Source organism: Patella vulgata, chromosome 3 (genome assembly GCF_932274485.2).
Source record: "Patella vulgata chromosome 3, xgPatVulg1.2, whole genome shotgun sequence".
In the NCBI taxonomy this organism is placed as follows: Eukaryota; Metazoa; Mollusca; class Gastropoda; family Patellidae; genus Patella; species Patella vulgata.
Window position 1 is genome coordinate 40,432,520 of NC_065881.2, and position 18,727 is coordinate 40,451,246.

The following is an 18,727-nucleotide window of genomic DNA, read 5'->3' on the forward strand; positions in this document are numbered from 1 at the left end:
TTTCAAGAGAACAATTAATTTAATCAATTTTACATCTCATATTTAAAATGTCCTCACCAAAATGTCTCCTGATTCATTGAAAACAGGAATGCAATATAACTTCCTTAATTCAGTAATGGATTTGCAGACTTGTACTAGGTTTTGCATGCAATATAATTCAAACATCACTAATGTAACTGTATATTCAAATCATGTTAAATGGGGAAAACAAATTCCACCCACCAGTTAGACGTCCTAATGCCTTTTATTGATAGGCTCTACTATACAAACTGTGTATAACTTTTGCACTATTTCAAACAATCATTGGCTCAATGAGTAAAACATTGGCTTGCTAACCTGGAGGCTCCATGTTCGATCCCGGTGTTGTCTGAGAAAGATAATCAGGATTTGATGGCTTGATTTCACGTTGTGAGTGGTGCAAGACGGAGGGCCTGGCAATGGACAACATAGCCAAACTGAGGTCCTGTGTACACATTGTCATGCACGTAAAGGACCCTTTACAGTTGGAATTCAAAATAGAAGTAGTAAGAAAGCATTATCGGAGACACCACATTTTAAAATATATCAGCCTTACAGGTTAAAAAACATTTTTTTTAAATTTACCTGTTTGCCCAACATTATTTCTAATGTTCTTTGATAACATGTGACTTGATCTTGTTGCATAGCAGATGTCTGTTGAGTGTGAATTCCCAGAAACCAATTTAAACCATCAACATATCTAACAGTATTATCTAAAGCTCGTACTATCAAGAGTTTAACACTGAATGACATGTATGGACTGACAAATAAATCTATTAATTTGTGTTGTATATCTTGTGTCTGCAATTGAACATAAACAAAGTTAAATTAGGATATTCTAATAATCTGATAACATTTTTGTATTGATTAGTTGTCTGAGATGACAATCTATCTTTTTGAAATTTTGCTTAGTCATAGCCAATGAGTTTTGTGTTCAACAGTCGACAATTTAAGTCATAAATCAAACTAAAACAAGATAACTAGTCATCACCATCCCACGCAATTGAACTTGTTTGGAAGGCATAAGGAAAAACAACTTCTTGGAATATCAATGACACTAGTCAGAAGATTCATACTCTGATCATAGTAGCTCGGCAAGGCACAGTTGCTACTCCCTGTAAGGTTTGCACAACAACCTTTTACCTACCTCAATCAGCTGCTGTATGTTAAACATTAAACTTATACATCAGAAAATAAAATACTTTAATAGTTTGATGTTTGTATAAAGTTTTAAAAAGATTTCTTTGAACAGATAATGAAATATGCTCTTGAAATGAAGTCGGGACAGAAGGAAGGTCATCAAAAAATAAAATGATAGGTTGATGAATGTAAAAGTGTTATAAAGGTATCTTGAACAGTTTCTGAGATATGCTCTAGAATAATAATTATATACCAAGACCTAATTCAAATGTGTAGTAAAAATCATTCAACAGAGAACTTTTTTTCCATGGAAACACAAAAATTATAAAATCTGACAAATTTCTAATTAGCAAAAGGCACAACTACTGTAATAGGATGATGTGTGTTCAAAGTTTCAAAAAGATATTTTGAACGATTTATGAGAAATGCTCTGGAAACAAAATTGTGCATAAAAACTAAGTCAAATTTGTTTCCATAGAAACACAAAAATGATTAAATCACAGAAATTCCAAATTAGCAAAAGGCACAACTAATATAATAGGTTAATGTTTGTAGAAAGTTTCATGAAGATTTCTTGAATGGTTTATGAGATATGCTCTGTAAACAAATTTGAACACCAAAAACTAAGTCAAATTTGTTTCCATGGAAACATGAAAAAAATATAAATCCCAGAAAATCCTAAATAGCAAAACGCACAACTTTAACAGATTGATGTTTGTACAAGTGCCAAGAAAATATCTTGAACGATTTATGAGATATGCTCCGGAAACAAAATTGTACACCAAAATTTGTTTCCATGGAAACACAAAAAATATAAATCACAGAAATGTCTAAATAGCAAAAGGCACAACTACTGTTGATGTTGATATCTTGAACGGTTTATGAGATATGCTCCGGAAACAAAATTATACACCATAAACTACGTCAAATTTCCATGGAAACAAAATTATACACCATAAACTACGTCAAATTTGTTTTCATGGAAACACAAAAAATATAAATCCTAGAAATTCCTAAATAGCAAAAGGCACAACTACTGTAACAGGTTGATGTGTGTACAGAGTTTCAGAAAGATATCTTGAATGGTTTTGAAAAAACCTTATCTTGACAGTGCTTGTCCCATTACTAATAGAAATAACATTTTGTAATTCTTAAAACATTTTTTTCAGTTTTTACTTTACTGTCCGTAAAGCATTACCAATGATAAAGAATTATCCATAGAGATAAATGAAATTTATTATTTATTTAAAACCGACAAGTCAGATTGCACAATATAAAATGTGTACGGCAGTATACTAGCATTTTTCTGCAACCGTGTAAACAAATTTTTAAAAATCCATTACCAAAAAAGATTGTGAACTTCTATTTTCTACTTACAATGATTTTCTTAGCTATATCTGGATTTAAAGATGCAAGGGTACCAGCTAATGTAATTCCCATCTTTAAATGTCGCACTTTATAAGCTGATTCTGGTTGTTTCATCGCTAAATCTAGATCTACACCTTCCATAGTCCAAGACAACAGTTTATCCAAAACATCTGCAAATACACATAAATACCGGTACAGTAATTAATTGTCTATTTCAAATGCTTTTAAAATTTCTGTTGTTAGATATTACTGGTAGTAACATCCATTGAATACAAACTAGGTCACTTTAAAACTTACACAGGGTGCCGTTTTTATTTCAATAAAAGTTTAAGAATCCAGTCAAGTGAAATTAGGTCATTTCAGGACTAACATGGAACAATTTTATTTCAATAATTCGCAGTGGGAGGATACCAGAAAGCTCAGAGAAAATCTATGAGGTTGCACAGGCGACCCTTCTCTTTGTCACGGACAAACATGGCTGATCCAAAGCATCCAATCCTCAACATCATAGATTAATATAAAATTATATTGAATACCTACCAGTATTTTTGTCTTTAACTAGAAGATAATTGAGACCTTTTTCTAATAGATTAGGTACTGTTTCCATAGCTTCTACCCATCTAGTGTAAATAACATTACTTATATTAGCTTTTTAAAATAATTATAGGTCTATATATGATATACATCAGTAGAAGAAAAGGTAAATACACAAATTTGTTTTTTCTATTGGCCTTTGGACATACACAGATATGCTTTATGTACTGTGTGTTTATTACTCACTTTCCGGTATTTTATATTTCCTGTTCAGAAGAAATATCATATTTTCAATTGAAATAAGGCTTGAGCGTACACGAGATATACTAATCAACCCCAAAGGAATACATTCTATATCTGTTAGTCTTCTCAAATTTCTCTTTTCTATTCACTGTTTCTATTCTTTTGTTGGCTGTATTAGAATTTACAGTGTTATTAAATTGTTAATTTGTATAGCATAAACTGATATCTTACTTGTCATGATGTTGTATAAAGCATGAACTAATATCTTACTAGTCATGATGTTGTATAAAGCATGAACTAATATCTTACTTGTCATGATGTTGTATAAAGCATGAACTAATATCTTACTTGTCATGATGTTGTATAAAGCATGAACTAATATCTTACTTGTCATGATGTTGTATAAAGCATGAACTAATGTCTTACTTGTCATGATGTTGTGTTGTTGTGTATAAAATAAACTGATATCTTACTTGTCATGATGTTGTGTATCTGTAAATTGTTGTAGTATATCTAGTATAGTCTGGGCTTCCTCAGGTCTTTCACTCGTCTCAGTAGTTTCTAATATTTTTCCTTCTGCTTCATACACAGATAATGCTGGATCTTGAAAACTCTGAAATATACATTTGAAACAAGTGATAATCAAATTATTATTAATCTTACCATTTTGGGTGATCCACACCACATCTTTTTGGAGACTAATTACCTCCCTTGAATTTATACATGGAAAAAAAATATAGCATCAACAAATACAGTAAAACAGCCCTTGATGTTCAATACAGGATGTTTCTAGTAGTTTAATATATTAAAGAAAGCATTAAACCTAATATGACCACCCAAGGTATTTCAGTTATTTCACAAAAAGTTTTTAATTTTATATCTTTCAAATATTAAAATATATATTGTATTTGAACATATCTCTGATCAAGAGTAATATAAATAGTAACAACAACTACTGTTAGTCAAGCGAAGAAGTGGTATTAGAGGTTTTGTATGAAGCAAGCAAATCTAGCACATGCACAATCATACACAATTTAACCAAGGTACAAACCTCCAGAGGTACAAGTTCACATTGTAGTGGATTAAAACTGGCTGTAGCAAAATTCCATGGATCATCTGCCAGATCATAGAGCTCAATACCCTAAAAATATGAATGGAAATTGATATTATTTATAATGATGGAACCATAAAGGCAAATTATTCCATACTATATACACTGAAAAGCAAATCTAATAAAAAACTAAATTTTTCATTATGGTCTTCCGATTTTATGACATCGCCTTGATTTTCTCTAATATTTTCAGTTGATGCCTGGCAGTGTTTCATTTAAACCCAAGAACATCTAGCTCAAGATGGTTGATCATCATTTGTATTTTTTTTAACAATATCTAATTTTTCCGCGGCATAATCTAACCTGAAATTATTTGACAGCATACGTATTAGACCAATCGACTACATAAACACCTGCCCATCCTTGATAGCAACAACCGAATGAAAATTGGACCTTGTATTTATTTCTAATTTTAAAACAATTAATTACCTGTAATTCATCCACTTCAGCTGCCATCATATCATCATCTGATGAAATATCTTCATAACTAGCACCATCATCATCCTAATAAAATAAATTATTGACGAATGAGTAACTACAAGAATGACCCAAGTACCTGTGACAGGTTATATTGTGATGCAACTGTTTTTAAATAAAACTTACCTGTGTGTCATTATCAGCTTCAACTTCTCCTTCTGGTGCAAACATGTCCTCTGGTGAATTCTCGTCTGATAGACTTTCATAAATATCTTCTTCCAATTCTCCTGAAGGAAAACCAAATTCAACTAAAATGACACTCACTGCATTCAGTGCAAGTGAACATTTGATAACAACATCGGCTGCCAGGCCAGATACGCCCACATTTTGCAAGAGATGGATAGAGAACAAGCTAAAAACAAAAATCAATTTTTCGTACAATCAGGGGCCATATTCCAGAAAGTTATGGTCTGAAATACGCAAATATCACAAGGGATAAATTGGATAAAAATTTTAACATCTACAGGGTCCATAACCTTTGTATTACAAACTTATACACAATTTGCGTACAAAGAGCGGCCATTTTCAGGAAATTCCAATTCAACCTTCATTATGGTGGAATGGTGATATATCTAAACGGTTTTTAAAATCTGAAAAAAATTGTGACCTCTACAGAATCCACAAGCTAAAATGCGACTTTTCAACCAATCAGAGGCCATAATCCAGGAAGTTACATTCGGATATGTGTGATTATCAACAGGAACCAAGATCTTTATGATAAAAACATATATTAAAAGTTTCATCCAAATCGGATTACACTATTTGCGTACTCAACCTATCATTAGTGTATAACAGTTAAATCGGATAAGAATTGTGACCTCTATAGGGACCACAAGCTAAAATCGTGATTTTTCGTACAATCAGGGGCCATAATCCATGAAGTTATGGTCCGATACATGCCAATATCGAAAGGAACCGAGATCCTTGGGAGATAGACCTATATTTTGAGTTTCATCAAAATCGGATAAAAATTGTGACCTGTAGAGTGTCCACAAACAAATTGTGGACGGACGGACGGACAGGGGCGACGACAATATACGTCCACATGAATGTATTTATAAAGTATTTATAATATAATGTATTTATATATATATTTATAACGCACTTTATCCACCTATATATATAAAACATACCTTACTTGGTCTGATATAGTTATATCATAGGTTTATTTTCTTAGTGAAAAACAATCATCTCAATATAGTCCATGTATCATGTTTAGAATGCCAAAATAGTGTGAATTACAGAAACAGTTTCCAATATTCAATGTCAATGACTTTATTATTTAGTTTATAAATGTACCTGATTCCACATCTTCTTCTCTAGGTTCAGCTGGTTCTGGTGGTGGTTGTGGTGCTACTGTAGGATGAGGTATAGGTGATCTAGATTCCGATCTATCTGGTGATATAGATCTAGCTCTTGGTATTGGTGGTGTTCTAGGTCTAGCATCTCTTTCTTCATATACTGGACTTCTTTCACGATCTCTTTCCAGCTCTCTTTCTCGTTCACGATCCCTTTCTCGATCACGTTCTCTTTCCCTGTCTCGTTCCCTTTCCCTATCCTGCTCTCTCTCCCTTTCTCTCTGTTCTCTTTCCCGTTCTCTCTGTTCCCTTTCCCGTTCTCTTTCGTGTTCCCTTTCTCGATCACGCTCTCGATCTCGCTCTCGTTCCCTATCCCTTTCTAAATCTCTTTCTCTTTCCCATTCTCTATCTCGATCACGCATTCTTTCTCTATCTCTTTCCCGGTCACTATCTCTATCTCTATCATTATCCCTGTCTCGACTGTCTCTATAATCTCTAGGCTCACGAGAAGATTCTCGCGACTGAGATCTCTCTCGGCTGTCCCTTGAACTTCGTCTTCCTCGAAATTCCCATTCATAGGAATCCCTTGAACGAGCATCATCATGCTGATCTCGTGGCTCAAACGGTTCCTTTGGTTCTGGTGGAAAACTAGGATAATCTCTTTCTGGCTTTTGAGGTGGGGGATATTTTTCTCTCTGAGGGGGGTAGTTATGTGCTTGACTTACAGGAGGTGGACCATGTGTAAGTTGATGAACAGCTAGAGGTGGTGTGATAGTTGGAGGGGGTTGTACAGGATGTGTAGCAGCTTGTTGTTGAAACCGTTGCTGTAACTGTATTTGTTGCTGTATGTAGTCCAGTGGATGTTGCTGTTGGGGTGGTGGTAGAGGTCTATGATCAACTTTAACTTGTTCAGGTGGTCGATTCTCAACTGCAATATACAAGATAAAAGAATTCATATAGTATGCCAAGATTCACAGAATATAAGTCTATTATAACATTATAGTAGAGGATATGTTGAAGATAATCTGAAATTGATATTACAACAAAGCCATGATCCTTAAAATGATGCACAGAAACACATTGAGTAAAAATCATAACACTGTCAGGATGCAGATAAGGTTCTTGATAATTATGAGTTCTCTAATCTTTCAACAAGTTGAGCTGGAAATTTAACACAAACGGACAATCATAAGCACAACGTTTGGCATGTACCTATGTCGTTGTATTGTATACCCAGGACTTAAGTCTATAGGTTTTATTAACTTTTCTTCTTTGAAGACATATACATTTCTACTAATTCCAAGACAAATGAACATATATGAAAAGATAACATGGTGGAATTTTCTGATGTCCATGATATATAGTGAGCCCCATGTAAGGATGCAACGATACATACAAAAATAATCATGATTAATCATGATTATTTAAAAATAAATAATCGCGATATCTTGGATTATCGTGATGTTATCATTTATCGCGATAATTTAAATAATCATGCTAGAAGGATTCATTATCGCGATTATTGAAACTAATAAAGAGTTTTCACAGCCTAGACTAAGTACAGTAGGCCTACTTATTATGTTGGAATGGATGTAAATTGTGAATGTGTGTTTTGTTGTGATATTATCTGTAGGTACTCTGTGTAATATACTGTTGTTACTGTGTGTAGAAAGTTTGGTACAGTTCTAACTCGTAAGGCGGAATCGTTTAACATGGCCAGGGAAACACTGCGTTAATTGAATATACCCCCTGCCCCCTTGGTTATGCAGCTGCAGACTACCCACCCATATTCAGAATATCTTTATGTTCTGATTTTCTTGTTGAATGGCTGAATTAAAATAAAAACTAGAATATACATGTATTTATCACTTTACTTAGTCAGGTTGATCAGTGTCATAAAGAAATTCAGGCCTTCAATCCTTTTCATTATACAATGCCAATTATGATTTTCACCACTGGCACATCAATCAAAATTTTACAAAATAAATAATATTGAGTATTTTACTCATATGTGTCTTTGTTGAAATTGGCACAGTTGCATCATTCATTTTCATTGTTAGTTAACCCTTAAAATTGTTACACATCAATTCATGTAATTACACAGGTTCTCATGCCGTAAATGTGTCATCAAACTTATTTCGTGGCAATAAATTTAAAAAAAAAACAAAAAAAAACAAAAAACAAAAACAGATTCTGTTTCCTACAGAATTGAGAATATTTCAGATTAGTTCAGTGGCAGTCACTATTAATTAGTACACATTCTTACAAGTCTATATTTTTACTTAGAAAAAGCATCTGATTTACAGTATCTGGATGTAGCCGGTTTCTGGTTTTAGTTGCTATTAATCCTGCTCCACTAAATAATCTCTCAGAAGCGCAGCTTGTTGCGGGTACTGATAGGTACCTTTTGCCAAACTTTGATAATTTCTGATAAGTAAACTCATTTTTCTTCCACCAAGCTAGAGGATCTTCAGTTGATGAAATATTTTCACCATCCTCATACAGTTGTAATTCTCTTTTTAATTTTTCTCTGTCACTCAATTCTGTCTTCTGAATTTTTTTATTTTTTTCAATCTGCAGCAATATATTTTTAAGGGAACCACATACATTACTATCAGAATCAGATACTTTATAACTTTCTTCATTCTTCTTTTCTTCAACATCAATAATTTCCTGTACCCGTATTTCCTCATCTAATATGTTTAACAAATGATTTTTTACTTTAACTACCATTTCATCACTGACACAGGAGCTTTTAAACCTAGGATCCAGATAGGAATAAACTGATAAAAACAGTTTGATATTCTCTGATTCATATCTCTTTTGAATAGATTTCAATATTGTTTTCTTTAAGTTAATTTCTAATGAACTGTCATCACCTTCATTAATCTTTAATAATGTCCCACTTAAATATTCTAAGACAGGTACCAGAGCACTTACAGTAACATATTGATCACCACTAAAAGTGTCTGTAAGTTTAGACAACGGAAACAAAACATTATCAGTTTGTTCCAAACATCTTATGATAGCTGTATCTGGCATAACATGCCAGTGCTTTCTGTCTGTAAAAGGTACTGAATTCACTGGTTGTTGTTGCTCTAAAAATCGATGGATCATGCTGGCAGTTGAACCCCATCGAGTGGCCACGTCGTGGATGAGTTTGTGTTCTGGAAAATTCAGTTCTTTCTGTTTAATCATTAGGTCTCGACTCTTCTTCCAGCTTCTGGTAAATGTATCCACAGCTACTCTGACAAGCTTTACAGCTCTACTGACAGTGTCAATCTTTAAACCTTCATTAACAGCAAGATCCAAATTGTGACCAAAACAGGATAGCTGTTGTTTCTTTAGGGCGGTAAACATTGTAGAATTATTGGAGGCATTGTCTGTTGTTCCACTTATCACATCATCCAACTTTAAATTCCACTTCTCCAGAGTCTCTTTTATTCCTTCTGCCATGTTTACCCCAGTGTGATCATCATTGAATGGAATAGCACCTAAGTTAATGGACTTTAATTCCCAATCAGGATCTATAAAATGGACAGTTAGGCTCATGTAAGGCTCCATAGTAATCGATGTCCACATATCTGTGGTGAAAGAAAGCTTGTCTGCAGTACCTAAAACATCTTGGACTGTAGCTTCAACATCGTTATAGATTGTTGGGATGATTTTCTGTTGAAAATAGGTCCTGGAAGGCACTTGATATTTAGGGTTAATTTGTTCCATGAGATGTCTAAATCCTGTTCTTTCTACGGCAGAAAAACTTATCATATCCTTCGCCATCCAATGGCCTATTGCCAGGTGTGTAATTATTGCAGATTTAGAATTAATGTCCCATTTTTTTTACTTTCTCAAATGCTCCAACAATACCGGGTTGGGTTTTAAACTTTGTTGAACTTTGTAAGTTGGATCCCTGTTTTAAATTTTTCGTTTTGTTGGTGTCTGAATAAGCATGCGGGTGGTTGTCTCGCAAATGATTCGAAGTGTTACCCCCTGGCGTTTTGATGTCTCGAGAGCAAAGTTTGCAGGTCGCGACGTCTTTATCATTGACATTTTTAAGGCCAAAATGACACCATATCACTGAAGAAGTGTTCTTTTTTGCAGCAAGGATACCATTTGCTGTCGAAATCGGTACAGAACTTTCCAGTTGAGCAGCCATATTGTTTCTAATGACAATAAAAGAAATATCATCCAGACGCATAAATTGTACTATAACATAGTTACCGACTGGATAACCAATGTTCAACAACGCGACGAGTGGAGTTGGTTTCTATGACAACGACACTCTACTCAGCAGCGCGTGCAGTGGCCAAACTAGAAATTGTTAACACGAGATATTTTATCATCCTTCTGTCATTTTGACAAGAATTCTATCGAAATAATACAATATACTTTCCATATTTTATAAATGTGATTATTCCAAATCATAATTGTGATTATTTTAAAAATAATCATGATATATCGTGATATAACGATTATTGCGAAAGGAGGCGATTATTTAATCGCCTGACCCAATAATCGCGATTAATCGCAATCCCCGTATAATATTATGCAAAACTATGAACTATTGTTTCACACAATGCTCCCAAACGCAAAAAATATTGGCCCGTGTGCACAAAAAAAATTGCACGAGATGCACATGAAAAACCCAATATTCACGTGCAGCATTGTGTGTGAGCCCTTTAAAAGCATGTTTTCAAGTTAATGTGCAGTACATGAACTGTGAAACGTCAATCTGTCGTAATTTGTTGTTGGACGTGTGAAGGAATCGAGCTAGAGATGCCGAGACTTACTGAAAATCAATGGAATGAAGCCATGGGAATGTCCAGGACTGGCATGTCTACACGTGCTATTGCCAGACACTTCAATTGTCATCAGTCCACTATTGTAAGGTTGGTGGAACGTGTTCGAGTTACTGGATCAACACGTGACCGTCAACGTCCTGGTCCACAACGCGTCACAACCCAGACTCAAGACCGCTACATCCGGGTCACTCATCTGCGTGACAGATTCCACCCAGCGACTCGAATAGGTGCAGCAGTCGTCGGAAGACAAGGACCAGTAAGTGCCAACACCGTAAGACGTCGTCTAAGAGAAGTAGGAGCTATCCTCAGGGATCATCACCATCAGTGGCGTTTGATATGGGCTCAAGGACACCAGACATGGAGAAGAGTAGACTGGCAAAGTGTGCTCTTCAGTGATGAGAGTCAGTTTTATTTTTATCACGCTGATGGCCGTCAACGTGTGTGGAGACGTCTTGGGGAACTTCTTGCAGACTGCTGCATCTTCGAAACGAATCGATGGGGTGGTGGAAGTGTAATGGTGTGGGGAGGCTTCACATTTCATCACCAGACCGCCCTACACATTTGCAGGGGTCGCGTTAATGCTGTAGCCTACTGTGAAGATGTCTTGCAACCAATTGTTGTTCAGATGTTTCGAGCGCACCCACAACTTCAGCACTTCCAACAGGATAATGCACGTCCGCATACCGCCCGTTTTAGTATGGACTACCTGGCTGCTAACATCAATGTCTTGGACTGGCCAGCCATGTCTCCGGACATGGCACCGATAGAACATGTCTGGGATGAGATTGGACGCCGTCTGTATCGGAGACCACAGATGCACACCATTGCTGCTTTAGAAGCTGCTCTTGTCCAAGAATGGAACAATTTGCCCCAGGCCTTCTTTCAAACATTGGTAAATTCCATGCGACATCGCTGCACAGCGTGCGTAAGAGCCTGTGGAGGACACACACGCTACTGACATCTGTGTCATACTTTTGGTTTTGACCCCTCTGACTTTGTACCGTTGATTACAGATTAAACATCCATAAGTGTACAAATTTGTTGTTATTGATGTGTTCCCATTTGAATATTGGTCACAATAAGAAGCAAATTAAATAAGATATGTTTACGGGATCATTTTGTTATACGAAAAACTAAGTGATGCGTTTTCCATAGCGCTCAGTATATTTCTTCTTCAAACATGACATTTGGACTTCAATTCTTTCATCATATTCTTGAACTTCTTACCTTTAGCTCTAGGTGGTTGAGCTGGAGGAGGTGGGGGAGGGGGAGATGATCTTTCTTTTGGTAGAACAGTTGTCAACAATCCATATACAGCCAGTGTAATTGTGTTATACCAGCCTTTGATAATCAACCCATCTGTTGGTACCTATAAAACAATCACATAATATAAAATTATTTCCTAATAATTGTAAATCAACCATATGACCATCTGAAAATGAAACTATGCTTGTCAACAGGCCAAACTACATAGAGATAAGAATACTATTCAATATCTATCTGAATAATGTATTGAGTTGTAGACAGAAATAATAAAAACATGTAGAGTTTAGATGCCAATTGGTAATTCGATTGATGATTACATGGTCCTGTGCATAAACTATCAATGTGCGGACTTGACAGACTGGTTTAGTCTGACTCTGGAAAGATAAATCTTACATGCCATTGAGGAATTTTTAAAGGAAGGTTGACTAAGGTATATTTTTCTTTTATTTATCTTAACATAAGAATATAAGTATACTTACATCTTCATTGGGCTTGAGTTGAATATTATTTTCTTTATACTGTAATCTATAAAACATGAATATTAAATCATTAGTGGGTTACTTTCCCCCCTCACCCCGCTCATGGACTGATAACGTAACCAGGATCTGTGGAATCCAAATCATATTTTATAGCGAGATCCTAGTGTTCAAATACAATAGTTAGAGAAAGAAGACTTACACTCCAATATTTTCAAATGTGGAGGAATTTGGTTTATTCAGGTTATTGACAAATAGTTCTAGTTTAAAAGTAGATGGATTAGTTGCCCTGAAAATAAACAATTGAAATTAATTATTTGTATGACCGTAACTATGTGCTAAGGCAGTTGATGCTTTGCAAAGACTCTGGTGATCATGTACAGAGGCAAAAAGTGCCTTGAAAGTACATATCTTTGATATAAATTATTATAATAATATGTCCAATTATATAGTGCCAAATACATAATGTGTGCTCATAGGGCATATGAAATTGAAAACTATATACAAAAGTTCATTGGCTCTAAGTTTTTTGTCAATTTTTGTAGTGAATGGTGAAAAGATGAGTTTTAAATCAAGATTTTTGAAGATTGACAAAGAAGTCACAAAACGGAGTTCAACTTAGAGTGAATTCCATCACTCGGCAGTGGCAACAACCAGCGCTCTTTGTCCAATAGTTGTAAGTTTCCACGGCACTGGCTGATTGAGATTGTTTGAACCACTGTTTTTTTAGAATATTCTGTTGAATTATTTCACAAAGGTAAATCAGGAGCCTCTCCACTGAACTGATATATTAGGCAGAGTACTTTAAAGTCTATCCAGGCACTGATTGGTAACCAATGAAGGGATTGGAGAACTGGGGTAATGTGACAAAGATATAGAGATCTTGTGATCATTCTTGCTGTGATATTTTGGATTCGTTGAAGGTGATTTAGTTGATTTTGGGGTAGGCCGGTGACAAGACTATTACAATAGTCTAGTCAAGATATAATTAATCATAAGCTACAGCTGAAGCTGAATTCTGTGTGAGAACATGGCGGAAGGAACTGATGTTCTTCAGATAGCAGTAGCATTTTCTAGACAAATCATGACTTAATTTGTGAAGGTCGGGCCACTATCCAATAGTACATCTATACTATTGGATAATTTGTTAATTAAATATAGTACCTACCCAAGTCTTACACCACCAGGTAAATCTGCTTGTACCTGCGTTCTAAGTGGGATAACTCTTATTTCATATATTATAACTGGGCATGGAAATTGCACAAGATCAAGATTCAATTCCTAGAAAAGAAGAAAATATTGTGACACCAGTAACGATAAAGCATTCAGAAGGAACATACAAAGCTACATCTTCAATAGAAGGCTTGATCTCGCTTTTTAAAGACTACAAACATCTTATCACGTAATAGTAGAAAATAATATGTCAAAGTAGAATTCTTCTTGTAACATGTAGGCCTAAATGAAAGCAACGAATGCTGAGAACAATAATGACAGTGAGTGAAACAACAGTTATGTTATTTTTAAAATTATGTAGTTGCTATGGCAACCAAGCAAAGTCCTTAATATTTCCCTAAAATTACACAATTCATAATATTTTATATTACATGTGTTATAAGTATATGCTAAAATGCTTACTGGTATCGTACTTAAAATGTGGGGATCATTTGCAATTCAGTACGGTAAACACCATTGAAAATGGTATAAACATTGCATTTTTGTTGGTTTGTTTTTCGTTTTGGTTACCGGTACTATAACATCCAAATATTAAGTAAAGACATGTGATTTTAAAAATTCACAAACACATTTACTTGTAAACAAAATTTTACTTCAATATCTCAATTCCTTCATATTTTATTTATGTCGTAATAACGGCCAAAATGGGCAATTTGCTACTGAGGAATTTTTTTCAAATGTAAACCCCTTTCCTGCTGTTGAGAGAAGACATAAAAATACCTTGATTTTGTTTATTTTTTAAAATCTTGCCTGATAGCTTCTGATTTTAAGATAATACAATTATCAATATTGATGTCATAAATATTGGAAAATACTGCTTATTGGAAAAAAAATAACTGTGGTTACTCCTTCATATTTTTTCTCAAACTTACACAATCCATATAATTTGATATTGCATGGTTTTCAAATATTTTAAATTGCTTACTTTAAAATGTGGAGATCACCTTTTGGGTTATGGTAAATAGCGTTGAAAATGGTCGAAAATTGCATTTCTTTCCATTTTGGTTGCTATGACAATCAAAATTGATAATGTATGGCAGATTAGTAGTATGTAATTTTAAAAATTCACAAACTTTTTGACATGTTCACATAATTTCACTAATGTATCTCTATTCCTTCTTATTTTATTAATGTCCAAAAAACACCCCAAAAATAGGCAATTTGCTTCCGCGGAAAATTGTCCAAAAATGAACATATATCCTGCATGTGAGAGAAGGCATATGAATATTTTTCTCTTTTTTTTTCCTGTTAATCTTACTTGATAGCTACTGATTTTAAGACAGGTTGCCAGGCAACGAAACATACGCCCACAGCAGCTGTATCGTCCGGGCAGTCAACAAGAGTTGTTGCATATTTTTACTTTTTTTCGGTAATGAAACATTTATAATACATTAAAATCTGATTAAGAGTAACAAATCATTTAGTAATTATTAGAAAACCTTTAGAATTTGTTCTGTTTTTATAAAGTTCTGCCCCATGCTAACGTTTAGTATACGAAACTTTTAACATCATGGATTTAGCTGTTCAAGTCATAAAGATTCATTGAAAATCAATATACTTGTTTGTCTCAAGAACTTAAACACTGTGTATAATATAAATTTAAAATCAATCGGATACTAACTTTAGCCTCAAGATTTTTCAAAGTGATCAAGTGCCATAACTCTAGCTGTAATCATCGGAAATCGCTGAAAATCAATAGGATTCTTCGTCTCATGACCTTATAAATTTAAAGTCAATCGGATATTAACTTTAGCGTCTAGAGTGTCTACAAGATTTTTTGAAGTGATCAAGGGCCATAACTCTGGCAGTAATTATCGAAAATGGTTGAAAATCAATAGGATTCTTCGTTTCATGACCTTAAACACTGTGTATAAATTTAAAGTCAATCGGATATTAACTTTGACCTTTAGAGCGTCCACAAGATTTTTCAAGGTGATCAAGGGCCATAACTCTGGCAGTAATTATCGAAAATCGCTGAAAATGAATAGACTTCTTCGTCTCATGCCCTTAAACACTGTGTATAAATTCAAATAAATTTAAAGTCAATCGGATAGTAACTTTAGCCTCTAGAGCGTCCACAAGATTTTTCAAAGTGATCAAGGGCCATAACTCTGACAGAAATTATCGGAAATCGCTGAAAATCAATAGGCTTCTTCATCTCATGACCTTTAACACTGTGTATAAATTTAAAGTCAATCGGATATTAACTTTAGCCTCTAGAGCGTCCACAATTTTTTTTTAAGTAATCAAGGACCATAACTCTGGCAGTTATTATCAGAAATCGCTGAAAATCAATAGGCTTTTTCGCCTCATGACCTTAAACACTGTGTATAAATTTAAAGTCAATCGGATATTAACTTTAGCCTCTAGAGCGTCCACAAGATTTTTTGAAGTGATTAAGGGCCATAACTCTAGCTGTAATCATCGGAAATCGCTGAAAATCAATAGGATTCTTCGTCTCATGCCCTTAAACACTGTGTATAAATTTAAAGTCAATCAGATATTAACTTTACCCTCTAGAGCGTCTACAAGATTTTTTGAAGTGATCAAGGGCCATAACTCTGGCAGTAATTATCGAAAATAGTTGAAAATCAATAGGATTCTTCGTTTCATGACCTTAAACACTGTGTATAAATTTAAAGTCAATCGGATATTAACTTTGACCTTTAGATCGTCCACAAGATTTTTCAAAGTGATCAAGGGCCATAACTCTGGCAGTAATTGGAGGCAGACCACCATTAATTTCCCCATTGACTTCAATGTTAATTCTGGCCTCTTTGCCCACCTCCAACTTTTCCCCAAATTTTCGTTGGGCTGAATGCTTACCACTACAGACAGAGGAACAAATGGTCATGTCTTTGCACTAAAATTTGCATGAGGTTGACCACCAAAATTTTGAGATACACAAACTTGAAGAAGCATACTAAAAACATGTAACTAGTTGCCGTACATATCGCCGTAGCTAACCTGATAACCCTCTTATTCTTCCGCCTCAAAATCATGAATATTTACCAAAACCTGGCAGAAAATGTTAATTCAAACCCTCTTCATCCATTCTAGACCAAAAAATCAACACAAATGGGCATGCGAAAGGGGAGAAAAGAGAGAGAGAGAGAATTGCTATAAATAGACGAACTACAATTCGTGGGTACCGAGATGATGAAATTTAATGGTGGTCTGCCTCCAATTATCGAAAATTGCTGAAAATGAATAGACTTCTTCGTCTCATGCCCTTAAACAATGTGTATAAATTTAAAGTCAATCGGATAGTAAATTTAGCCTCTAGAGCATCCACAAGATTTTTCAAAGTTATCAAGGGCCATAACTCTGGCAGAAATTATCGGAAATCGCTGAAAATCAATAACCTTCTTCATCTCATGACCTTAAACACTGTGTATAAATTTAAAGTCAATCGGATATTAACGTTAGCCTCTAGAGCGTCCACAAATTTTTTTGAAGTGATCAAGGACCATGCAGTTATTATCAGAAATCGCTGAAAATCAATAGGCTTTTTCGCCTCATGACCTTAAACACTGTGTATAAATTTAAAGTCAATCAGATATTAACTTTAGCGTCTAGAGTGTCCACAAGATTTTTTGAAGTGATCAAGGGCCATAACTCTGGCAGTAATTATCGAAAATGGTTGAAAATCAATAGGATTCTTCGTCTCATGGCCTTAAACACTGTATATAAATTTAAAGTCAATCGGATATTAACTTTAGCCTCTAGAGCGTCCACAAGTAATTGTGGACGCCGGACCGACCGACCGACGGACGGACAGGGGCGACGACAATATACGACCACATTTCAATGTGGGCGTATAAAAATGCATAATAACCAGGTTCAATATTTCAGATATAACATGGACAAGACAATTTTTGATGAAAAAATTGACCAAAATCACTTTGACAAAATAGAATTTTTGAGAAAATCTATGTATTTTTGAGTTGCTTGGGAAATCAGAGTAATTGTTACGAAAATGTGAAAATCGGAACATAATTAACCTTAAAGTTGTATTTCATGAATTTACATCTAAATTTTTGATTGGTTTGCTATGAAATGAAATATGACATTGCAAAAAACACCAAAAATGACTTTTTCAAGGCGTTGAAAAGCCTTTCTTTCACGAAATGTCAAAAATTGCAACTTTGCGCCTCTATAAAAAAAAAAAAATTTCATTCGATTTTGAATCTGTAAAAAGTTTTGGGAGATGAGATCTACTTGAAAAACTAATAAAATCAAATGTATAATCATAATCCCAAAATCACCTTTTCCACCTATTAGTAATACCCTGCATATTTCAGCACTAATTTCAATTGGGTACAAGCCCAGCTTGTGAGCCTATCAGATTCCTTGATCGTCGTGAATACCAAGTCTCGTGCTTTCAAGCTAAAATGTCTACCTGTGATAATCGAGGTTGCAAAGTTCAAGGTTCATTCAATGTCAAGGTTTCCGTGGAGGTCGCGATGTCACAACCTCTGATTGGACGCCACTGATCACTTGTCTGTAGATAACATAGCTATAAGTTCGGGAATCGTGAAGTAAACAAGTAACGTCCAGATGTTGTAAAACTCACAGACATTGCTTTAGGAACATGACAAAGCTAGTAACACTGAGAAACACAACTAACAGATATGTACATGCTTATTGCTCACAGCAATTGAAATTTATTTCTTTACCTTAAAAGATGGGGTTTAAAACTTGGAACCATGCAAGGTTCAATGGATGCTAATTGACTACTACATTACACAATATTTATCT

The 18,727-nt window shown here is 34.8% G+C and overlaps 1 protein-coding gene across 1 annotated transcript in view; it reads right to left on the minus strand.

The window, feature by feature from the left end:
* Positions 1–18,727, minus strand: part of LOC126814533 (protein virilizer homolog) — a 39,269-nt gene that overhangs the window by 15,181 nt on the left and 5,361 nt on the right. Inside the window, exons 2-13 of the mRNA XM_056100053.1 lie at positions 13,902–14,014; positions 12,936–13,022; positions 12,737–12,782; positions 12,219–12,360; positions 6,191–7,117; positions 5,018–5,118; positions 4,844–4,918; positions 4,355–4,444; positions 3,777–3,916; positions 3,067–3,146; positions 2,536–2,696; positions 604–819 (exon numbers count right to left, since the gene is read on the minus strand). Of these exons, the coding sequence (XP_055956028.1) occupies positions 604–819; positions 2,536–2,696; positions 3,067–3,146; positions 3,777–3,916; positions 4,355–4,444; positions 4,844–4,918; positions 5,018–5,118; positions 6,191–7,117; positions 12,219–12,360; positions 12,737–12,782; positions 12,936–13,022; positions 13,902–14,014 (2,178 nt within the window). The remainder of the gene's footprint in view (positions 1–603; positions 820–2,535; positions 2,697–3,066; positions 3,147–3,776; positions 3,917–4,354; positions 4,445–4,843; positions 4,919–5,017; positions 5,119–6,190; positions 7,118–12,218; positions 12,361–12,736; positions 12,783–12,935; positions 13,023–13,901; positions 14,015–18,727) is intronic.